The 20,935-nt window shown below is 45.2% G+C and overlaps 1 protein-coding gene across 1 annotated transcript in view; it reads right to left on the bottom strand.

Moving 5' to 3' along the window:
- The window catches only part of LOC140186103 (somatomedin-B and thrombospondin type-1 domain-containing protein), a 142,728-nt gene that overhangs the window by 8,586 nt on the left and 113,207 nt on the right, over nt 1–20,935 (bottom strand). The window contains exon 4 of the mRNA XM_072239977.1: nt 3,555–3,713. Within this exon, the coding sequence (XP_072096078.1) occupies nt 3,555–3,713 (159 nt within the window). The remainder of the gene's footprint in view (nt 1–3,554; nt 3,714–20,935) is intronic.

The following is a 20,935-nucleotide window of genomic DNA, read 5'->3' as shown; positions in this document are numbered from 1 at the left end:
TCTGTGAACTATCGACCAGCTCTGGTGTCTCTGGCTCCGCACTTGGGCCAAATCTGAACATCGTGACACGACACTAGAATGGAAAAGCCTACAGAAAGTGGTGGACACCGCGCAGTCCATCAGGGGTAAAGCCCTCCCCACCATTGAGCATATCTACAAGGAGCGCTGCCACATGAAAGCAGTATCCTTCATCAAGAACCCAAAACATCCAGGCCACACTCTCTTCTCATTGCAGCACTGGGAAGCAGATAGAGGATTTTCCTGAATCCTCTCCTCCTTCTCTTTCTCCAATGGTCCACTCTCCTCTCCTATCAGATTCCTTACCTTTCCCATCCACCATGGCTTCACCTATCACCTGCCAGCCATTCTCCTTCCCCTCCCCCCACCTTTTTATTTAGGCATCTTCCCCCTTCCTTTCCAGTCCTGATGAGGGGTTGCAGCCCAAAACATCGATTGTTTATTCATTTCCATAAATGCTGCCTGACCTGCTGAGTTCCTCCAGCAATTTGTGTGTGTTGCTTAGGTGTGATCACTAGTGACATTGGCTTGGGAAAAGACACGGGCTGCTTGATTTGCACTACCCTACCAATGGACAGGGAGAGCCTTACAACAGCAAGATTTACCAGGATTACGGAGCCTGACTTTTGAGGATATGTGGAGCGATCTAAGGTTTTTTTCTCTGGAGCAAAGGAGAATGAGAGGTGACTTGATAGATAGAAGATAAGTGGCAGAGATACCAGTAGAACAGATGACCAGCAACCGGAAATAGTGCAGAAAAGATTTCTGAGGATATTGTCAGAACCCAAGGGCCTGCGTGATAGGGAAAGGTTTCCAGGCATGGTTTTTATTCCTTGGGAGTTTACCCCAATATCACCTCCCTGAACAAGAAGGCACAGCAGCACCTCCACTCCTGAGAAATGCTCCCACCTCCTCCCACCTTAACTGCGTTTCACAGGAGTACCACTGAGAGTGTCTGACAAGTTGCACCTCCATCTGGTCTGGGAGCAGATGGCCATCAGACCGGAAGTCTCTACAAGGGACTTTGAGAACAGCTGAGAGGATCACAGGGGTCTCCCTACCATCCCACGCATCCATCCAGCACCCTCTTTGACTTTCTACCATCAGACAGGAGACTCTGAAGCATAAAAACAAGAACGGTCAGGATGGGAAACAGTTTCTTCCCTTGGGCCATTCGGCTTCTGATCCGCCTGCAACATTGTATTCCAAGTGTCACTGGTTAATCGGTTCTGTACCTGATAATGTTTAATTCATGCACTTTCCTTTGTTAATCTATGCATAATTCACTAGTAGATTTTATCCTGATTTTCCTAAATTATTCAGAGTTAAGTGTGTGCTATGTGCTACTGTCGTGCTTTACACTTGGGTTTGGAGAAAGATTTTCTCATTACAGTATACATGTTTGTACTTCAATGACAATAAACTTGACTTGACTTGGAGCATGGGGATCTTATAGAGGTTTACAAAACCACGAGGGCCATAGGTGAGGAGGACAGAAGCAATCTTTTCCTCAAGCAATCCTCACAGCTGGTGTTTCGGGCTGAGACCCCTCGTCAGGACTGGAAAGGAGGGTCAAAAGTTAGAATAAAAGAAGAAAGGGGGCTGGTGAGATGTGAGCCCAGGTGAGTGGGTTGGGGAGGGGAGTGAGGATGAATTAAGAAGTTGGGAGGTGATATTCCTCTCACCCTGGTCTCACCTATCACTTGTGAGCTTGTACTCCTCTCACCTCGATCTGCCGCTGACTCTTCCTATAGAACCTACCCATTCCTTCACCTGTACTCATACCTCACCCCTACACACTCCCTCACACCTACCCATCCCTCACACCTACCCATCCCTCACCCCTACCCATTCCCTCATACCTACCCATCCCTCACCCCTACCCACTCCCTCACATCTACCCACTCCCTCACACCTACCCACTCCCTCACACCTACCCATCCCTCACCCCTACCCACTCCCTCACCCCTACCCACTCCCTCACACCTACCCACTCCCTCACATCTACCCATCCCTCACCCCTACCCATTCCCTCACACCTACCCATCCCTCACCCCTACCAACTCCCTCACACCTACCCATCCCTCACCCCTACCCATCCCTTAACTTACCGCACTCCCTCACAGCTACTCACCCCTTACACCTACCTACACACTCATACCTATCCACTAGGACCGGCTGCCTCTGGTCCTCCAGTGCTTGTCCTTGAATTTTCAAATCTGTAGATATCAGCCCTCCAACCGGGGACTTCACCTCAGCATCCCTTCCTTAATTTTTCTTAAAAATCAACTCTGACAGCAATATGAGAAACACAGCTACAAATAACCATGAAACAGGCCTTTCAGCCCACAAAGTTTGTTTTTCACGTCTAGAGACACAGTACGGTAAGAAGCCCTTCCAACGCCAGGCAATTACTCCCATGTGATCAATTAACCCACACGTCTTTGCAATGTGGAGGACCAGGAGGAAACCCCTGTGGTCACAGGGGGATTGTACAAATTCTGTGCTAGCACTGATCTAATTAAACTAATCATTAAACACTGAACTAATCTGATCTTCTCTGCCTGTACAATGTCCATAGCTTTCATTCTCTGCACATTCGTGTTTCTATCTAGGGGCCTTTTAAATGCCCTGATTGTATTTGCCTTCACGTTGTCCCTTCCAGCGTACTCCAAGCACGCATCACTCAGGGTATAAAAAACCTTGCCTCACAAATGTTTATTCCATTGTCAATTGTAACTTCCACAGTGAAATAATTCTACAACCTACAGAATCATTTTCAAACTCTCTTTACAACTCATTTCTCAGTATTATTCTTGTTTGCAGTTTGTCTTTTACACACTGATTGTTTGTCAGTCTTTGTGTGCACATCTAGTCACTGCCAAACCATTTAAACTGTGTAGTCTCATTGACCTGAACCGGGACCATAGCCCTCCATAGCCCTACCATCCATGTACCTGTCCAAGCTTCTCTTAAGCGTGCACCACTTGTGCTGGCAGCTCGTTCCGCTCTCACAACCCTCTGAGTGAAGAAGTTTCCCCTAACGTTCCCCTTAAACTTTTCACCTTTCACCTTAACCCATGACCTCTGGTTGTAGTCCCACCCAAATGCAGTGGAAAAATCCAGCTTGCATTTGCCCTATCTGTATCCCTTATAATTTCATATACCTCTATCAAATCTCCTCTCAATCTTCTACATTCCAAGAAATAAAGTCCTAACCTATACAATCTTTCCTTATAATTCAGGTCCTCCAGTCCTGGCAACATCCTTATAAATTTTCTCTGTACTCTTTGAACTTTGATCTTTCTTGTAGGTAGGTGACCAAAACTGCGCACAATACTCCAAATTAGACCTCACATGCTGTATGTCTTTATTTTCCAGTAAATGCCACATTACGATAGAATGAAAATGGTGGTGGTCGTTGAAGGTCCCTGCGCAACATGAGTGCTCTGAGGGAGAAAGTGTTCTTTTCCATCCACCTTGCAGAGCCAAGGCTCTTGTGAAGGAGGGGACCTCGGCTGTACAGTAGCCCTTACCTGGTTCCCTCCAGCCCATCACCTTCACACCGATCCCTGCTTCCCATGGCTTCTCCCTGGCACTCGATGCAGACACGTTTCTCCCGGAACAGCTGGTTGGTCCAGATGCCCAGGTGGCAGGAGGAGCTCACCTCCTTCATTCGAAAGTAAGCGCAGTAACTGCCAGGTGGGAGAGAAAAGGAGTAAATGCTTGTTAGTGTACGGTTTCTCACCTGGTGTCCGGTAATCAGCCGGCAGCCAGGAAACAGCAGAGTAAATGGAAAGTTCGGCAAATATGTGTGTTTCATGGCCCAGCACCATCCAGCCTCGCAGTGCTGGACAATGACGGAGACGGATCCTTCACCAGATCTGGAAAGAAGGTCCAATCCAGTGTGCTCAGAGAGCTTCCCTTTCTTCCAGAGCAGGTGAGGGCGATCCCCACAGGGGTTGGACAAGTGCACTACCCCCACATGGCTTCTCTCCACTCTGAAACTTTCACAAACTTCTATAGTGTTTAGTGCAGAGTATATTGACTAGCTGCATCACAGCCTGGTATGGAAACACTAAGGCCCTTGAATGGAAAATCAACAGAAACTAGTGGATACGCCCCAGTCCATCGTGGGTAAAGCTCTCCCCATCACTGAAAATATCTACGTAAAACATTGTCACAGGAAAGCAGCATCCATCATCAGAGATCCCCACCACCCAGGCCATGCTCTCTTCTTGCTGCTGTCATCAGGAAGAAGCTGCAGGAGCCTCTGGGCTCACGCCACCACGTTTAGGAACAGTCACCACCCCTCAACCATCAGGCTCCTGAACCAAAGGGGATAACTTCACTCACTTCACTTGCCCCAGCACTGAACTGTTCCCACAGCCAATGGACTCACTTTCAAGGACTCTTCATCTCATGTTCTGTTATAGATTTATTGAGTATGTCCACAAGAAAATGAATCTCAGGGTTGTATATGGTGACATGTCTGTACTTTGATAATAAGTTTACTCTGAACTTTGAACCATTAGAACACGGAGCATAGCACACCACAGCACAACTTGGACCTCCTGGCCCACGATGTTGTACCGAGCAATTCACCTACTCCAAGTTCAATCGAACCCTTCCCTCCTACATAACCCTCTATTTTTCTATCACATGTGTGCCATCTAAGAGATTTTTAAATGTCCCTAATCTATCTGCCTCTGCCGCCAGCACACTCCACACACCCACCATTCTCTGTGTAAAAAACTTACTTCCATTCTCACACACAACAGTCTCTAGAGTTCACAGAGAATGGTGCAAAAAACAAAAAAAACATCCAGTGAGTGGCAGAACTGTGGGTGAAAACATCTTGTTTAATGAGGGAGGTCAGAGGAGAACGGCCAGACTGGTTCAAGCTGATGGGAAGTGACAGTAACTCAAATAAACACGTGTTACGACAGTGCTGTGCAGAACAGCATCTCCGAACACACAACACATCGAACCTTGGGCTACAGCAGCAGGAGACCACAAACATGCAACACAAGTGGCTACTTTGTTAGGTACAGGAATGTATGTCCTTCATTATTTTAAAAGCCTTTAAGGGGTAGTTAGAACACTGAGTAATTATGTAACTCTCCCTGTGGTATACACCTAGCCTGACGTGTCCTGGAAGTCACACGAATCACCTCAACAGGTTCCCATCTACTTTATCAGCCAGTTGCCACCACCTAATAGATACAAGTTTAAACCAGGGAGGAATAGTCTCCTTTTCCCTGGAGTCCTGTTACACCATTCAGGACTAAGCAGGTCACTTGACTGTCACTCCACCACTGGAATACTCATTCTCACCTCGACCGAGGACTGCTGGCTGCAGTGTGTGCTGTTGACAAAATGCACTGCACTAGGGCAGCATGGTAGTGTAGTGGTTGGCACAACACTTTGCGGTACCAGTGATCTGGGTTCAATTCCCGCTGCTGCCTGTATGACTGCGTGGGTTTCCTTCCACAAGATGTACCGGTTGGTAGGTTAATTGGTCACTGTAAATTGTCCCATGATTAGGTTAGAATTAACATGGCATGGCTTGAAGGGACGGAAGGGCCAACTTCGTGCTGTAAATAAATAAATAGATGGATAGATAAATAATAAATAAACAATAAATAAATCAATAAATAATATATAAATATATAGATAGATAATTAGATAAATAATCAATCAATACATCAATCAATCACCCAAGCCACTCTGATGGCATCTCTTCACCCAATGAAGGCAAGTGCTTGGCAAACATGAGTATCTCTATGTTCCTCCAAGTTGCAGGACATCCTTACTTGGAAGAATTTAACTGTTCCTTAATTGTCTAAACCCTGGCACTCCCTGCCCAGCAGCGGCATGGGAGGACCTTCACCAGAAGGACCACAGTGGATCAGGAACATGTCGGTCACCTTCTCAAGGTCAATTAAGAGAGGGTAATAAACATTGGCCTTGTTGGTGATGCCCTGATCCCAGACTGTGCTAAAGTCAGTGTCCCACCATTAAACCTAAAGCAAGTCTCAGTCAAGGAGCAATCTTTCCTGTAGGTAGGTGCCCCAAACTGCACACAATACTCCAAATTACACCTCACTGACATCTTATACAACTTCAACATAACATCTCAATACCTTGATTTACGAAGGTCAATGTGCCAAAAGCTTTCTTTACAACCCTATCTACCTGTGATGCCACTTTCAATGAATTATGTACCTGTATTCCCAGATCACTACCACACTCCTCAGTGCCCTCCCATTCACTGTGTAAGACCTACCCAGGTTGGCCTACTGAAGTAAAAAACCTTGCAACTATCTGCATTAAGTTCCATCTGCCATTTTCAGCCCCCTTTTCCCAGCTGACACAGATCCCCCTGCAAGCCATGAAAAATGCGTGGGGAAGGAATCAATTTAGCATTTTACCTCAGGGTATTGCCCAAACCCATAAAGCCCTGTTTAGTTGCCCACAAGGATATCATTTATTCTATTATTATGGGGAATCAGAATTCCCGACAACTGTTTTCCATTAGGGAATAACGAGTCAGATCCTTCTCCCCCAGAATACGAGGCATCTGGGAGCAGTTATTGGTTCAGCACAGGCCTCTTTGCCCATCGGCAAATGGGCTAACCTCAGGTGCAGTCAACGTGACCACTCAGAGAGGCGACATTCCCAGGAGCAGATGTCACAGCGCGGTGGCTCGGAGACTGTTCCAGCTGCTACACGCTTCGTGTCTGTGAGCTTCGCGGTGACTTGCCCCGCCATATGAGGAACTGAGACCGAGGCTATGGGCCTACTCTGGCTGCTGCGGGACTTGGGTCCGTTTGCCTCAGAATGCTGTTGCTTTCTATTATTGTTTGCATGCTCTGTGTTTTTCTCTCTCTGTGGTTTGGCTGTTGATCCTTTTTTAAAATTGGATTCTTTCAGGTTTCTTGCTCTGTGGCTGCCTGTAAGGAGCCAAATCTCTAGGTTGTGTAATTTACACATACTTTGATAATACATGTACTTTGAGCTTTGAATCCTTTGAAAATCCTGCAACAATGCTGGAGCGTACCAGGATTAACGGTGTGGGAATATTGCTGTTGGGGTGCCACGGTAGTGTAGCAGTTAGTGTGATGTTATTACGGCTCAGGGTGTCAGTTTTCAGAGTTCAATTCTGACACTGTCTGTAAAGTGCCTGTATATCCTCCCCAAGTCCACATGCGTTTTCTCTGGGTGCTCCAGTTTCCTCCACAGCCCAGAGACGTACCAGACAGTAGGTTAATTGGTCATTGTAATTGGTGCCAAGATTTGGCTAGGGCTAAATCAGTGGGTTGCTGGTGGGGCAGCTCGAAGGGCCGGAAGGGACAGTTCCACACTGTATCTCTTAATAGATAAATAAATAAGCAGAATTTCACGCTCATGCTAAAGTGGATTCTGTAACCTCTTCATCCCTAAACTGTAGGAAACGTAATGTGACTGCGTTGGACCATAAGGCTTGGGAGCATAATTCGGCCATTCAGCCCGTCAATTCTGGTCTTCCATTTGATCATGGCTGATTTAAGTGGGAGATGATGAATCCTCTTAAAATAGGGCTGTTACAGAATTGGAAATATGTATCACCCACAGGTAACAGGACTGTAGTAGTGGCGATAGCAGCTGTTACTATACATAAGGGCTTTGGAGTTATCACTGTCGCGCTGCATCTTCAGACACAAGTGCAGGATCACACGAAGGGTCAAACAAAACTGGGGATTCTATTAACAAAACAAAACAGTTGAAGTTACAAGGTTTGGATAATTCAGAATAACTTGGCCAGAACTTTACTGGCAAGGATCAGGACGACCAAGCCAATGAGCAGTTAGCACTGCCCCTTTAAATGCACTCCAGGCATGGAAGAATCTGTTCCCAGCTGATAAAACCACAAACTAATTACAAGCTAACAAGTAACTATTCTAATAAGATACCAAAGTTCAAAGTACATTTATTGTCAAAGTATGTATACATTATACAACCTTGAGATTTGTCTCCTAACAGGCAGCCATAAAACAAAGAACACATTAAAAAAAGAGCGACAAACACCCAATGTGCAGAGAAAAAAAAATCATGCAACAATAAACACAAGCAAATAACATTCTGAAGTCCACAAAGAAAGTCCGTCCACGGACCCTTAGTCCAGCACAGAGATGAACCGCCTCATCCCTCATCTCTGTCCCCGACTCTTTTTCAGTCTTGTTGGGTGCCTAAATTGATGCTCAGACATCAAGTTCTATCACTTCGGAACGCCCTGGGGCCTGGATCCTGTTGCCTCCATTCCCGACATTTCCAATCTGTCCCGGTGCCTAAATCAGGTCCAGTTGCCTCGGAATGCCCTGAGGCCTGGATACTGCTGCCTCAATTCGGCTGGTACCATTCAGCCCAGTGCTTAAATCAGTACTTGATCAGCAGCACTGGAGCTCCACAGGGGACTGTCTTGTCTCCCTTTCCCTTCACCATTTACACCTCGGACTTCAACTACTGCACAGAGCCTTGTCATCTTTAGAAGTTTTCTGATGACTCTGCCATAGTTGGATGCATCAGCAAGGGAGATGAGGCTGAGTAGGAAACTTTGTCACATGATGTGAGCAGAATTATCTGCAGCTTAATGTGAAAAAGACTAAGGAGCTGGTGGTAGACCTGAGGAGGTCAGTTTCCATCCAGGGGGTCAGTGTGGACATGGTGGAGGATTACAAATACCTACGGATACGAATTGACAATAAACTGGACTGGTCAAAGAACACTGAGGCTGCTTACAAGAAGGGTCAGAGCCGTCTCTATTTCCTGAGGAGACTGAAGTCCTTTAACATCTGTCAGACGACGCTGAGGATGTTCTACGAGTCTGTGGTGGCCAGTGCTATATGTTTGCTGTTGTGTGCTGGGGCAGCAGGCTGAGGGTAGCAGACACCAACGGAATCAACAAACTCATTTGTAAGGCCAGTAATGTTGTGGGGATGGAACTGGACTCTCTGACGGTGGTGTCTGAAAAGAGGATGCTGTCCAAGTTGCATGCCATCTTGGACAATGTCTCCCATCCACTACATAATGGACTGGTTGGGCACAGGAGTACATTCAGCCAGAGACTCATTCCACTGAGATGCAACACTGAGCGTCATAGGAAGTCATTCCTGCCTGTGGCCATCAAACTTTACAACTCTTCCCTTGGAGGGTCAGACACCTTGAGTCAATAGGCTGGTCCTGGACTTATTTCCTGGCATAATTTACATATTACTATTTAATTATTTATGGTTTTATTACTATTTAATTATTTATGGTGCAACTGTAACAAAAACAAATTTCCCTCGGGATCAGTAAAGTATGACTATGACTAAATCGATTGAACCTTAGGTCTTTCTTGCTCTTGGTGACGGGCTGCCTCTCTTTGCCTTGGTTCACCAAGTCTAAAGGGAAGTTACAGGCTATTGTTTGCGATGATAGTTTAGGAAAAGAGTGTTTAACCAAGTACTTAGTTGTTTTCCTTGTCTCATCGGCCACCAGGCAGAAGTCGCTGAGATTCACCAGTGCCTTCTTAAAAGTTCAAGGATACTTAATTGGATGCCTGCAAGGTCTTGCAAAATTAACTGGAAGTTCTTAAGGACAATTGCAACTTCAATGTACACTAGGGAAGACCAAAATTTAAAAAATCCCCAAAGTGCAACAATGCATTATAATTATAATTAATAAAATGCAGAGACTACAAAAAAACTCAGGGCCCTCAGAATACTTTACCTTCGACCTGAGGTTGTGACAATTACACCCTGGTAGCAGAACTGATTAGAACAGTTTATTGTTGTACACACTGTGGCCCAATGAAATTTGTTGCTCATGTGAAGATCACAGAGTAAACAGCAAAACTAATCCAAAGTCAAAACAAAACAATTACTGCTTGCCTGCCACTGCAATGGTGTTATTATATTTGCATGGCATGCTCTCAGCTCCAGTGAAATGGTCATTCCAATGAGTTGAATGCTTTACTTTGATCGTTTATCAGCAAATAGCAAGCATGCACTCTTGAAGCAATAGATTTGGTAGGTACAAGCAGGCTTTTTCTACTGAGGTTGGGTTGGACTACAACCAATGGTCCTGGGCTAAGAGTGAAAGATGAAAAGTTTAAGGGGACCATGAGGGGAAACTTCTTCACTCATAGGGTGGTCTGAGTGTGGAATGAACTGCCAGTTCAAGTGATGCATGCGAGTTCAATTTAAGAGAAATTTGGGATAGGTGCATGGATGATAGGGGTATGGAGGGCTATGGTCCCGGTACAGGTTGATGGGAGTAGGCAGTTTAAATGGTTCAGCATGGACTGGATGGGCCAAAGAGCCTGTTTCTGTACTGTACTTTTTTATGACTCTGTAATTCCAGAATAAGCATGCCCAGATATCAGCTGAGCACTATTCAGCAATATTAAGTGGTCAACAAAAGATATAACCTCCGCCAGTCCCAAGCTACAAACTATCATAAAATAAGCAAGAATACGAGACTTATTACCTTAGCTTTTACCATGCCTCCACTCATGTGACTAGCTTCCACAATAAACACAATAAAGGCACAACGGTAAATACTGTGGTGTAAAAGAAAGGAAGAGTGCAAAGACTGTAGTGTAAGTCTGAAGCTGTGGAAAAAGAAATGCCAAATATGAGATAGTTGAGAGTAGTGAGTTAAGGGTTGGACATTGTGGCAACCTCTTGGGGAGGAGGATGTGGGAGAGGGGATTGGTTCAGGAAATTTCACAGCAGTGGGGAAGAAGTTGTTCTTCAGGCTGGTCATCAGGGTTTTCAAGCTCCTGGATTTCTCCCAGAAGTGGTTAACTGGATCAGTAAATTTGCAGGTGACACCAAGAATGGAGGTGTAGTGCACAGCGAGGAAGACTGTCAAAGCTTGCAATGGGATCTGGACCAGCTGGAAAATGGCAGATGGAATTTAATGCAGACAAGTGCAAGACGTTGCACTTCGGAAGGACCAGCCAGGGTTGGTCTTACACAGTGAACAGTAGGGCAGTGAGGAGTGCTGTGGAACAAGAGGATCTGGGAATACAGGTCCTTAGTTCATTGAAAGTGGCGTTACAGGTGGATAGAGTCTCAAAGAAAGCTTTTGGCATAGTAGCTTCATAAATCAAAGTGTTGAGTACAGGAGAAGGGATGTTATTTTGATGTTGTGTAAGACCTCGTTGAGGCCTAATAAGGCCATAAGACACTAAGACATAAAGGCATAATTAGGTCATTCAGCCCATCAAGTCTGCTCTGCCATTCCATCATGACTGATCCCGGATCCCACTCAACCCCATACACCTGCCTTCTCGCCATATCTTTTGATGCCCTGACTGATCAGGAAACAATTAACTTCTGCCTTAAGTATACCCACAGACTTGGCCTCCACCGTAATCTGTGGCAGAGTATTCCACAGAATCACTATTCTTTGGCTAAAAAAAAAATCCTCCTTACCCCTGTTCTAAAACGTCGCCCCTCAATTTTGAGGCTGTCCTCTGGTTCTGGATACCCTACCATAGGAAACATCCTTTCCACATCCACCTTATCAAGTCCTTTCAACACTCCATAGGTTTCAATGAAATCCCCACACATTCTTCTAAATTCCAGTGAGTACAGGACCAAAGCTGCCAAATGCTCCTCATATGTTAACTCCTTCATTCCTGGAATCATCCTCGTGAACCCCCCTCTGGACTCTTTCCAATGACAATATATTCTTTCTGAGATATGGGGCCCAAAACTGTTGACAATACTCCAAGTGCAACCTGACTAGTGTCTTATAAAGCCTCAGCATTATCTCCTTGTTTCTATATTCTATTTCTCCTGAATTAAATGCCAACATTGCATTTGCCTTCTTTACCACAGACTGAACCTGTGAATTAACCTTCTGGGGATCTTGCACGAGGGCTCCTAAGTCCCTCTGCACTTCTGATGTTTGAACCTTCTCCCCATTTAGATAATAGTCTGCATTATTGTTCCTTTTATCAAAATGTATTATCATACATTTCCCAACACTTTTTGGCCCATTCTTCCAATTTGTCTTAAATCCTGCTGCAATTGCATTGCTTCCTCAGCACTACCTATCGCTCCATCTATCTTCATATCATTCACAAACTTTGCCACAAAACCATCAATTCCATTATCTAAATCATTGACAAACAATATGAAAAGTAGAGTTCCCAATACTGACCCCTGAGGAACACCACTAGTCGCTGGCAGCCAACCAGAAAAGGCCCCTTTTATTCCCACTCTCTGCCTCCTACCTGTCAGCCAATCTGCTATCCATGCCAGTATTTTTCTGGTAACACTATAGGATTTTATCTTGTTAAGCAGCCTCATGTGTGGCACCTTATCAAATACCCCGTTTGAAGATCCAAGTAAATGACACCCACTGCCTCTCCTTTGTCTATCCTGCTTGTTACTTCCTTGAAAAACTCCAACACATTTGTCAGGCAAGATTTCCCTCAACAGAAACCATGCTGACTTTGACTTAATTTATCATGAGTCTCCATGTACCTTGAAACCTCATCCTTAATAATAGACTCTAACACTTTCCCAACCACTGAAGTTATGCTAACAGGCCTGTAATTTCCTTTCTTTTGCCTTTCTCCCTTCTTACAGAGTGGAGTGACATTTGCAATCATCCAGCCCTCTGGGACCATGTCAGAATCAAGTGATTCAGGAAAGATCATGACCAATGCATCTGCTATCTCTTCAGCAACCTCTCTCAGGACTCTGGGATGTAGTCCATCTGGTCCAGGTGACTTATCCATCTTAAGACCTTTGAGTTTGCCTAGCACTTTTTCCTTTGTAATAGCAATGGGACTCACTCCTGCTCCCTGACACTCTCAGACCTCTGACACACTGCTGGCATCTTCCACAGTGAAGACAGATGCAAAGTATCCATTAATTTCATCTGCTATTTCTTTGTCCACCATTACTACCTTACTAGCATCATTTTCCAGTGGTCCAATATCACCTCTCACCTCCCTTTTACTCTTTGTATAACTGAAAAAACTTTGAGTATCCTGCTTTATATTATTGGCTAGTTTGCCCTCATATTTCATCTTTTCCCTTCTTATAGCTTTTTAGTTACCTTTTGTTGGATTTTAAAAGCTTCCCAATCATTCAATTTCCAACCCACTTTTGCTACCTTATATGCCCTCTCCATGGATTTTATGAGATCCTTAACTTCCTTTGTCAGCTGTGGTTGCCTACCCCTGCCATTTGAGAACTTCTTCCTCTGTGGAACATACCTATCCTGTGGCTTGTGAGCTATTCCCAGAAACTTCAGCTATCTCTGCCCTGCCATCATCCCTGCCAGTATCCTCCTCCAATCCACCTGGGCAAACTCCTCTCTCATGCCTCTGTAATTCCATTGTGATACTGATACATGTGAGTTATGCTTCTCCCTCTCAATTTGCAGTATGAATTCAATCATATTATGATCACCACCTCCTAAGGGTTCCTTTACGTTAAGCTCCCTAATAAGACCTGGGTTATTACACAACACCCAATCTAAGATAGATCTTCCCTGAGTAGGCTCAAGCACAAGCTGCTCTAAAAAGCCATCTCGTAGGCATTCAACAATTTCGCTTTCTTACGATCTGACACCAACTTGACTTTCCTAATCCCCTTGCATATTGAACTCCCCCATTACAATTGTGTCATTACCCTTATTACATGCCTTTTCCAGCTCCCTTTGCAATCTCAACCCCACATCTTGGTTACTATTCGGAGGTCTATATATGATTCTCATATTGATTTTTTTTACTCTTGCTTTTTTTTAAATCCACCCGCAAAGATTCAACATTCTCTGACCCTATGTCATCTCTTTCTAAAGATGTAATTCCATCTCTTACCAACAGAGCCACACCACCACCTATGCCTTCCTGCTGGTCCTTTCAATACAAAGTACATCCTTCAATGTTAAGCTCCCAACTATGGCCTTCTTTCAGCTATGACTCAGTGATACCTACAGCCTCAAACCGACAAACTCCAACTGCATCACGAGTTCATCCACCTTATTCTAAATGCTACGCACATTTAAATATAGCACCTTCAGTCCTCTATTCTTCACCTTTTTGAATTTTCCCTATTTGGAGGCCTAAATATGATTCCCATAATGGTCTTTTCCATTCTTGCAGTTTCTAAACCACGCACAAAGATTCAAGGTTCTCTGACCCCATGTCACCTCTTTCTAAAGATGTAATTCCATCTCTTATCAACAGAGCCACACCACCACCTATGCCTTCAGATTCAAGTGCAACCTGTCCGTTTTGTGCAGGTTACACCTGCCCCAGAAGAGGTCCCAATTATCCAGAAATCTGAATTCCTGCTCCCTGCTCCAATTCTTCAGCTGCACATTTATCTGCCATCTCATTCTACTCCTCTCCTCACTGTCGCTGTCACTAATTTGGAGCACTGTGTGCAGTTTTGTTCATCTGCCTACAGGAAAGATGTAAATAAGGTTGAACGAGTACAGAGAAAATTTACAAGGATGTTGCCAGGTTTGGAAGAATGGGTTATAAGGAAAATTTGAATAGGTAAGGACTGTAATCCTTGGAACCTAGAAGACTGAGAGGAGATTTGATAGAAATATACAAAATTATGAAGAGTATAGACAGGGTAAATGTAAGCAGGCTTTTTCCACTGAGGTTCAGTGGACTACAACCTGATGTGTTGGGTTAAGGGTGAAAGGTGAAAAGTTTAAGGGGAACATGAGGGGAAACTACTTCACTCAGAGGGTGGTGAGAGTGTGGAATGAGCTGCCAGCGCGAGTGGTGCATGTGAGCTCGATGTCAATGCTTAGGAGAAGTTTGGACAGATATATAGATGGCAGGAGTATGGAGTAGTTTGGTCCTGGTGCAGGTGGATGGGTGCAGGAAGTTTAAATGGTTCAGCATGGACTAGATGAGCAGAAGGGCCTGTTTCTGTGCTGTAATTTTCCATGACCCTGTGACTAAGGTGGGAGAGAGACTGTGGAATGGCCAGGGTGGCAGTTGTCATTGACGATACTGTCAGCCTGCACCGTGAAGATGGACTGGATGGAGGGAAGTGATGCAGTGTTCACCACTCTCCCCAGCGTCCATCGTTCCACACCACAATAGTTACTGTCCCAACATCAGATGCATGGACACAAAGAAGAATCGAAAATGTGAGGTTCACACAGTAATAACTTTTCACCAGAGTGGAGGACCAGATTAGGACTTGTCACTGTATATTACATTGGAACATACAGTATAGTAAATTGCATCAAATCAAATCAGCGTGGAATGCGCACGTGTCCGTAAGACCATAAGACATAGGAGCAGAATTAGGGCATTTGGCCCATCAAGGCTACTCCGCCATTTCATTATGGCTGATCCATTTTCCATCTCAGCCACAATCTCCTGTCTTCTTCCCATATCCCTTAATGGCCTGACTAATCAAACATTTACCAACCTCTGCCTTAAATATACCAAATGACTTGGCCTCCTCAGTCACCTGTGCCAATGAATTCCACAGTTACATGACTCTTTGGCTAAAGAAATTCCTCCTCATCTCAGAGGCTGTGTCCTCTGGTCTTAGGCTCCCCTACCGTAGGAAACATCCTCTCCATATCCACTCTATCGAAGCCTTTCACCATTCCATCTTCACATTCTTGTTGCCACATTTCTGGCACCAACCTAACATGCTCAGAACTTACAAACCTAACCGGTAGATCTTTGGACTGTGGGAGGAAACCGGAGCACCTGGAGGAAACCAGCATAGTCATGGGGAGAATGTATGAACTCCTTACAGGCAGCACTGGGATTTGAACCCCTGGCACTGTAAAGCATTTGCACTAACTGCTACACTATTGCAGTATGTTGCAGTACAGCTGCTTCTCTAGTTTTCTGGAAGCTTTTAGCTTTTCTGCAGTCGGTGTCACGCCACTTGACTCTGGATATTTTATGGGTTAATTGTTATCACTGGAATCTTTTTAGGCAGAGCTAGTTTTTGTCAAATAAACACCTATGTAGAAATATTAGCCAAGAACAGTCATGGTCATGGATAAGACCACGATTGCCCACGTCAATTTGACGCGGCACATAATGACGATAATGGTGAGTTTTTGTATAAGACGACCATAACTTCCTTTCTCTTCTCTTTGTTTTTTGTTTTTATAACACTGAATAAAACAGCAGTAAACACTAAACTTTATGCCACAATCCTTATGCCCAAATCTCTGGTTTGCAAAAAAAAATCAACAAATAACAAGACAGTGAAAAAGGGAAGCATCCGCGAATGGCCAATCAGACGCAGCTAGCTCTGGGCACTAAATCTAAACAACAAACTACATGTGGGTATATTGGCTGGTTCACACTTAGTGTGGCAGGCGGTGCGGGGGGACAGGGGAGCTGAAGGGTCTGCAAGAACTCTTGCAAGTAAATCTGCCCAGAGCACGGCCTACAAAGACTCCACATCCATTTAAGGCATAGAGAAAGGCAAAATGTGTTTCTGACAGCCTGAATGCTTCATATTCTTGGCATGCGGGTATCCCACACAGAGAAAACTTTGCAGCTCTAGGCTTCATAAGAATAATAGTCAGCAAGTTTTTATTCTTACTTGGGTTGGGGGTGATGCTGAAAAGAGCAGAATTTAACGCCAAAACAAAGAGACTGAAAAGCGTACCTCCTAATGGAACAGTTCTCAGTCTTTGACAGTCTGCCCTTATCCCGTATCTACAAACTGTCAACTTGTGATGTCAAACAAGTTCTCCTTTCAGAATAAGTTTGTAGTTTCTTTCTTTCTCTTCATTCCTTTTTTGTTCTTTCATCAATCAGGCCAACCCTACCCTCTCCATCTATGACCTCAGTGACTGCACTGTAAACACTTTAAACTACCTTCTATAATGTTGTTTACATTGTAAATCCATGTGGGTATTTGCATATTTATGCACATTTAATTCCATATTTGTACTTATTTCTATATCCTCATTGCTGCCCTAATCACCAGCGGCAAAACAGGCAAAAAGCAAGCAAGATGAGGCCGCCCTAGGCTGGAGGAGTAATACCTTATATTCTGCCTGCATAGCCTCCAAACTGATGGCATGAAAATTGATTTCTCCTTCCATTAAAAAAAATTGCCCCCACCTATTTCCTCTACTCCCCACTCTGACCTTTTAATTCTTCTCACCTGCCTATCACCTTCCCCTGTGTTTCTTCCTCCTTCCCTTTCTCCTATGGTCCACTCTCCACTCGTATCAGATTCCTTCATTTCCGGCCCTTTACCTTTCCCACCACCTGGTTTCACCTATCCGCTATCCCCTATATGCACCTCTTTTATTCTGGCATCTTCCCCACTTCCTTTCCAGTGTTCTAGAAGGGTTACGGCCTGAAATGTCGACTACCTATTCATTTCTATAGATGCTGCTTGGTCTGCTGATTTCCTCCAGCATTTTGTGTGTGTAGTGCTTTATATGCTGAATGTTGTTGTTTTTTGTTGCATGTCGTGCCAACACGCCACAGCAAATTCCTATTACATGTAAATGTACAGTCCGGTGCAAAAGTCTTACACATTTATATATAGATAGCCAGGGTGCCAAAAGTTTTTGCTCAGTACTGTATTTATCAACGTGGAGTGGAGAGAGCGAGTTTGTAAATCTGGCGGGAGCAAAGGATGTTGGGAATGGTGAGGGTGGACTGGTGCAGGAGGGGTGTGGGACAGGTGGCAGAGAAGGAGTGTCGGGGGGGGGGATGGTGTGGGTGCAGACACACCCAGCCCTGAGACACCAGACAAGGTCATTTGACTCCAAACAATTGGTTTATTGCTCATTACAGAATGTCTCTCTGGTGCTTCCCACTCCCTTCCCTCTCCCTTCCCCTTTTCCCAACCATGATTCCCCTCACCCTGCCCCCTTCCCACTCTCAGTCCACAATAGAGACCTGTATCAGAAGCAGGTTTATCATGACTCTCATATGTCATGAAATTTGTGTTTTGCACAGTGTTACGTACCCCGTAACTGGGTTGCCAAACCAGCAGAAATGGATCACTCAGTTGGAGTCTGGATTACTAGAACTAAGAAAGTTTTATTAGAGAAACAAGCAACACAGTACTCTAATCAAAAGGATAATAAATGCAACAGTTCAGCAATGATAAACATACATGTACACAGAATTCAGATAACAGGATCAATCAAGCTCTATCGTTGTCTAGGGGTAAATGACCAGTTTCAAGGTGACGCAAAGTTCAGTTCAATTTAGTTCAGTTCAGTTCGCAGTAATCGCTGCTGTGGGAGATGGACAGTGGGGGGAAGGAGAGAGAGAGCAAAACGAATGAATATTCAAACGGCTTCCACACAGACCTTCGATATTCTTCGCAGTCAGCTTTCGTGCAAGCCCTTTGTGATGTCATCTGAGGTCACCGACCGTGACCCCTCTGTTTCCAGATACGATCGTTTCTCTGCGGTGAACCTGGCACCCAGGCAAGGGTGGACACACACCAGGTTCCCGCCGATCGTGCCTTTCCACCCTGTACGTCTATGGCTTGATCCTGCGACCAGCCGTCCAAAACTTCCCACCGACTTGTGGGAGACGCACCGCTTCCAGGGTCTTGTTACCTCGGGGTGTCGTGTGTGTGTTGCCTTAGCGAACCTGTCCCTTTTTATCCCCCTGCTGGGGTATCGCCTGTCCATCACTTCAAACAGTTCAGGGTTCAGAGGGGGAGCCGATCTTGACAGCTCTCCTTCCGTTACTCTCTCCCGTCCCTTCATTAACATCTCCAAATGCTGCTCCATTGTTTTCCTTATCTCTCTTTCTCCTGAAGACAGGTGGCAGACCAACTGCTGATCCCACTGGTGCCAGCCCAGGACAGCTAACATCTTAATCTATGTGTATTCTCGTCACACCTCCCACCTTTAAGGATTTTTACCGGGGTAAAAATTACAAACATGAATACATTATTTGATACACACAAATATACATCTTTATCGGCTATTTGGCTAATACAGCGAATTTGAAGTTGTCAACACCTGACAGACAGTCAGCCATCACATTTTCTGTTCCTTTTATATGTGTTATTAATAATCTCTTAGACCAGGCTCCAACTTAGCAAACTTCATAGTGGCCAAAAACACTGATGAATTGCGATCAATGTAACCTCTCATTGGGTTTCGTCCCGGACCACAATACCAAGGGTCGTCCCATTCCGACTTAGTTTTCTCTCGCAAGGGCTTAGTAGGAGGGGGAGGGGTAGTAACCACAGAGTTATTGCAAAACTTCCTACAGTACCCCACCATCTCCAAGAGCCTTCTGAGGGCCCTCTTGTCTGTCGGGGTTGGGATGTCAGAGATAGCCCGCACTTTATCTTGCCAGCTGCCCCTGTGTCACCACAATTCCCAGGTAAGTGACCTTCATGTGGCCGAACTCATTTTTTTCAAGGTTCACTATCAAGCTGGCTTCAGACAGCCGTATTACATCGCCAATACACACCTCTGTGTTCATCAGCCCTTTCGTCACTGAATTACTCATTCTATAGGATGTGTTGCTCGCTAGTCTGGCCTAGCGTAACAAACACCACCCAACGTCCCAGTTCTTTGCATCGCCTCGGGATAATCAAACACACGTGTGCGAGTCGTTTAATTACTTCTCCTAAAGAGTCGCTTTGTTCGGGGATTAAGGGAGAGACCTTATCAGCAGAGCTGGCCAAAACAATAGCCTTCTCCCATCTAGTCGATACCATACTCATCTTTTCAAAATGGTTTTTTTCTCTTATCAGGGAGACCCTAGCTTCATTGATTTCCGCGCTAACACCGACTAGGTTTGTTAGCATATCAAAAGCCTGTGACTGTCTCAGTTCGCGTCTGCCATGATCAATAACATCCTTCCTCCTGGGCAGCCGGTAAACCTCTTTCATGATTCCACCAACTGTTTCCTCCAGCACCGCAAAATGTCCACCGGGGGGTACCTTGTGGGCCAGGTTAAAAATCTCATCCCCATAACTCTTTTGCACCACCCCCCATTCCTCATCTGCGGGTACAGTACTTGGTTTCCCTTTCTTCCTTAGCACTTCCTCCTCCACACAATAGCCTACTGGTTCCCTTGTTAATTCTGCGTCAGAGAGAGCTGTCTCTGCCAAAACCATCAGCCCCTCCTCTGGCTCCTGTGCCTGCACAAATTCTTTCCTGGCTAATGCTAAATCTGTCTCAGCTCCCTCACTACCTCTTGTTTCACTACACTCCTTCTTTTCACTTTCTACTCCCTTCTCGTACAAGGTTGGCAGAAACTTCTCAACTAAATTTACTACCGCAGTCCTGTGATGAACCAGTCTCAATGCTGGCAGGCCGACCTGTCAATCTCACTGCTGGGAACACGATTCCCCCGGCGAGGTCATTACCGAGCAAGACTTCCACGCCTTTCATTGGTAATTCGGACCTCACCCCGATCGTGACTAGTCCAGAGACCAAGTTGCTTTGTAAGTGTATCTGGTGCAAAGGAACTGACTCTGTCCCTTCTCCAATACCTTTGACCTTGACCTCCCCAGTCCGGGTCTCTGAGCTAAACTCTAATACACTCTTCAGTATCAGTGACTGACACACTCCCGTGTCTCTCCAGATCCGCACTGGAACTGGTTTTAACCCCTCCTTCACTGACACCAATCCGGCCGAGATAAACCTCTCGCGCCCTGCCTGAACTTTGGCAGACCTTTCCTCTCCTAGCGGTTCATTTACCAGCTCGATACAGCCAGTCAAAATCGCCGTTTTTCCTTTTCCCGTCTCCTTCTTTGGGGCAAAGCACCTGGACGCAAAGTGTCCGACTTTCCCGCAATTATAACAGACGACCACAGGAGACTTCCTACCAGACTGCTCCCGGTCTACCTTATCCTTCTCACTAGTCCCCGGCTTACTTTCTGACTTTTCTGGCGGACTCTCCCCGCCGTCCTGACGA

Source organism: Mobula birostris, chromosome 22 (assembly GCF_030028105.1).
Source record: "Mobula birostris isolate sMobBir1 chromosome 22, sMobBir1.hap1, whole genome shotgun sequence".
Taxonomy (NCBI): Eukaryota; Metazoa; Chordata; class Chondrichthyes; order Myliobatiformes; family Myliobatidae; genus Mobula; species Mobula birostris.
This window is presented reverse-complemented; position numbering and strand designations above follow the sequence as displayed.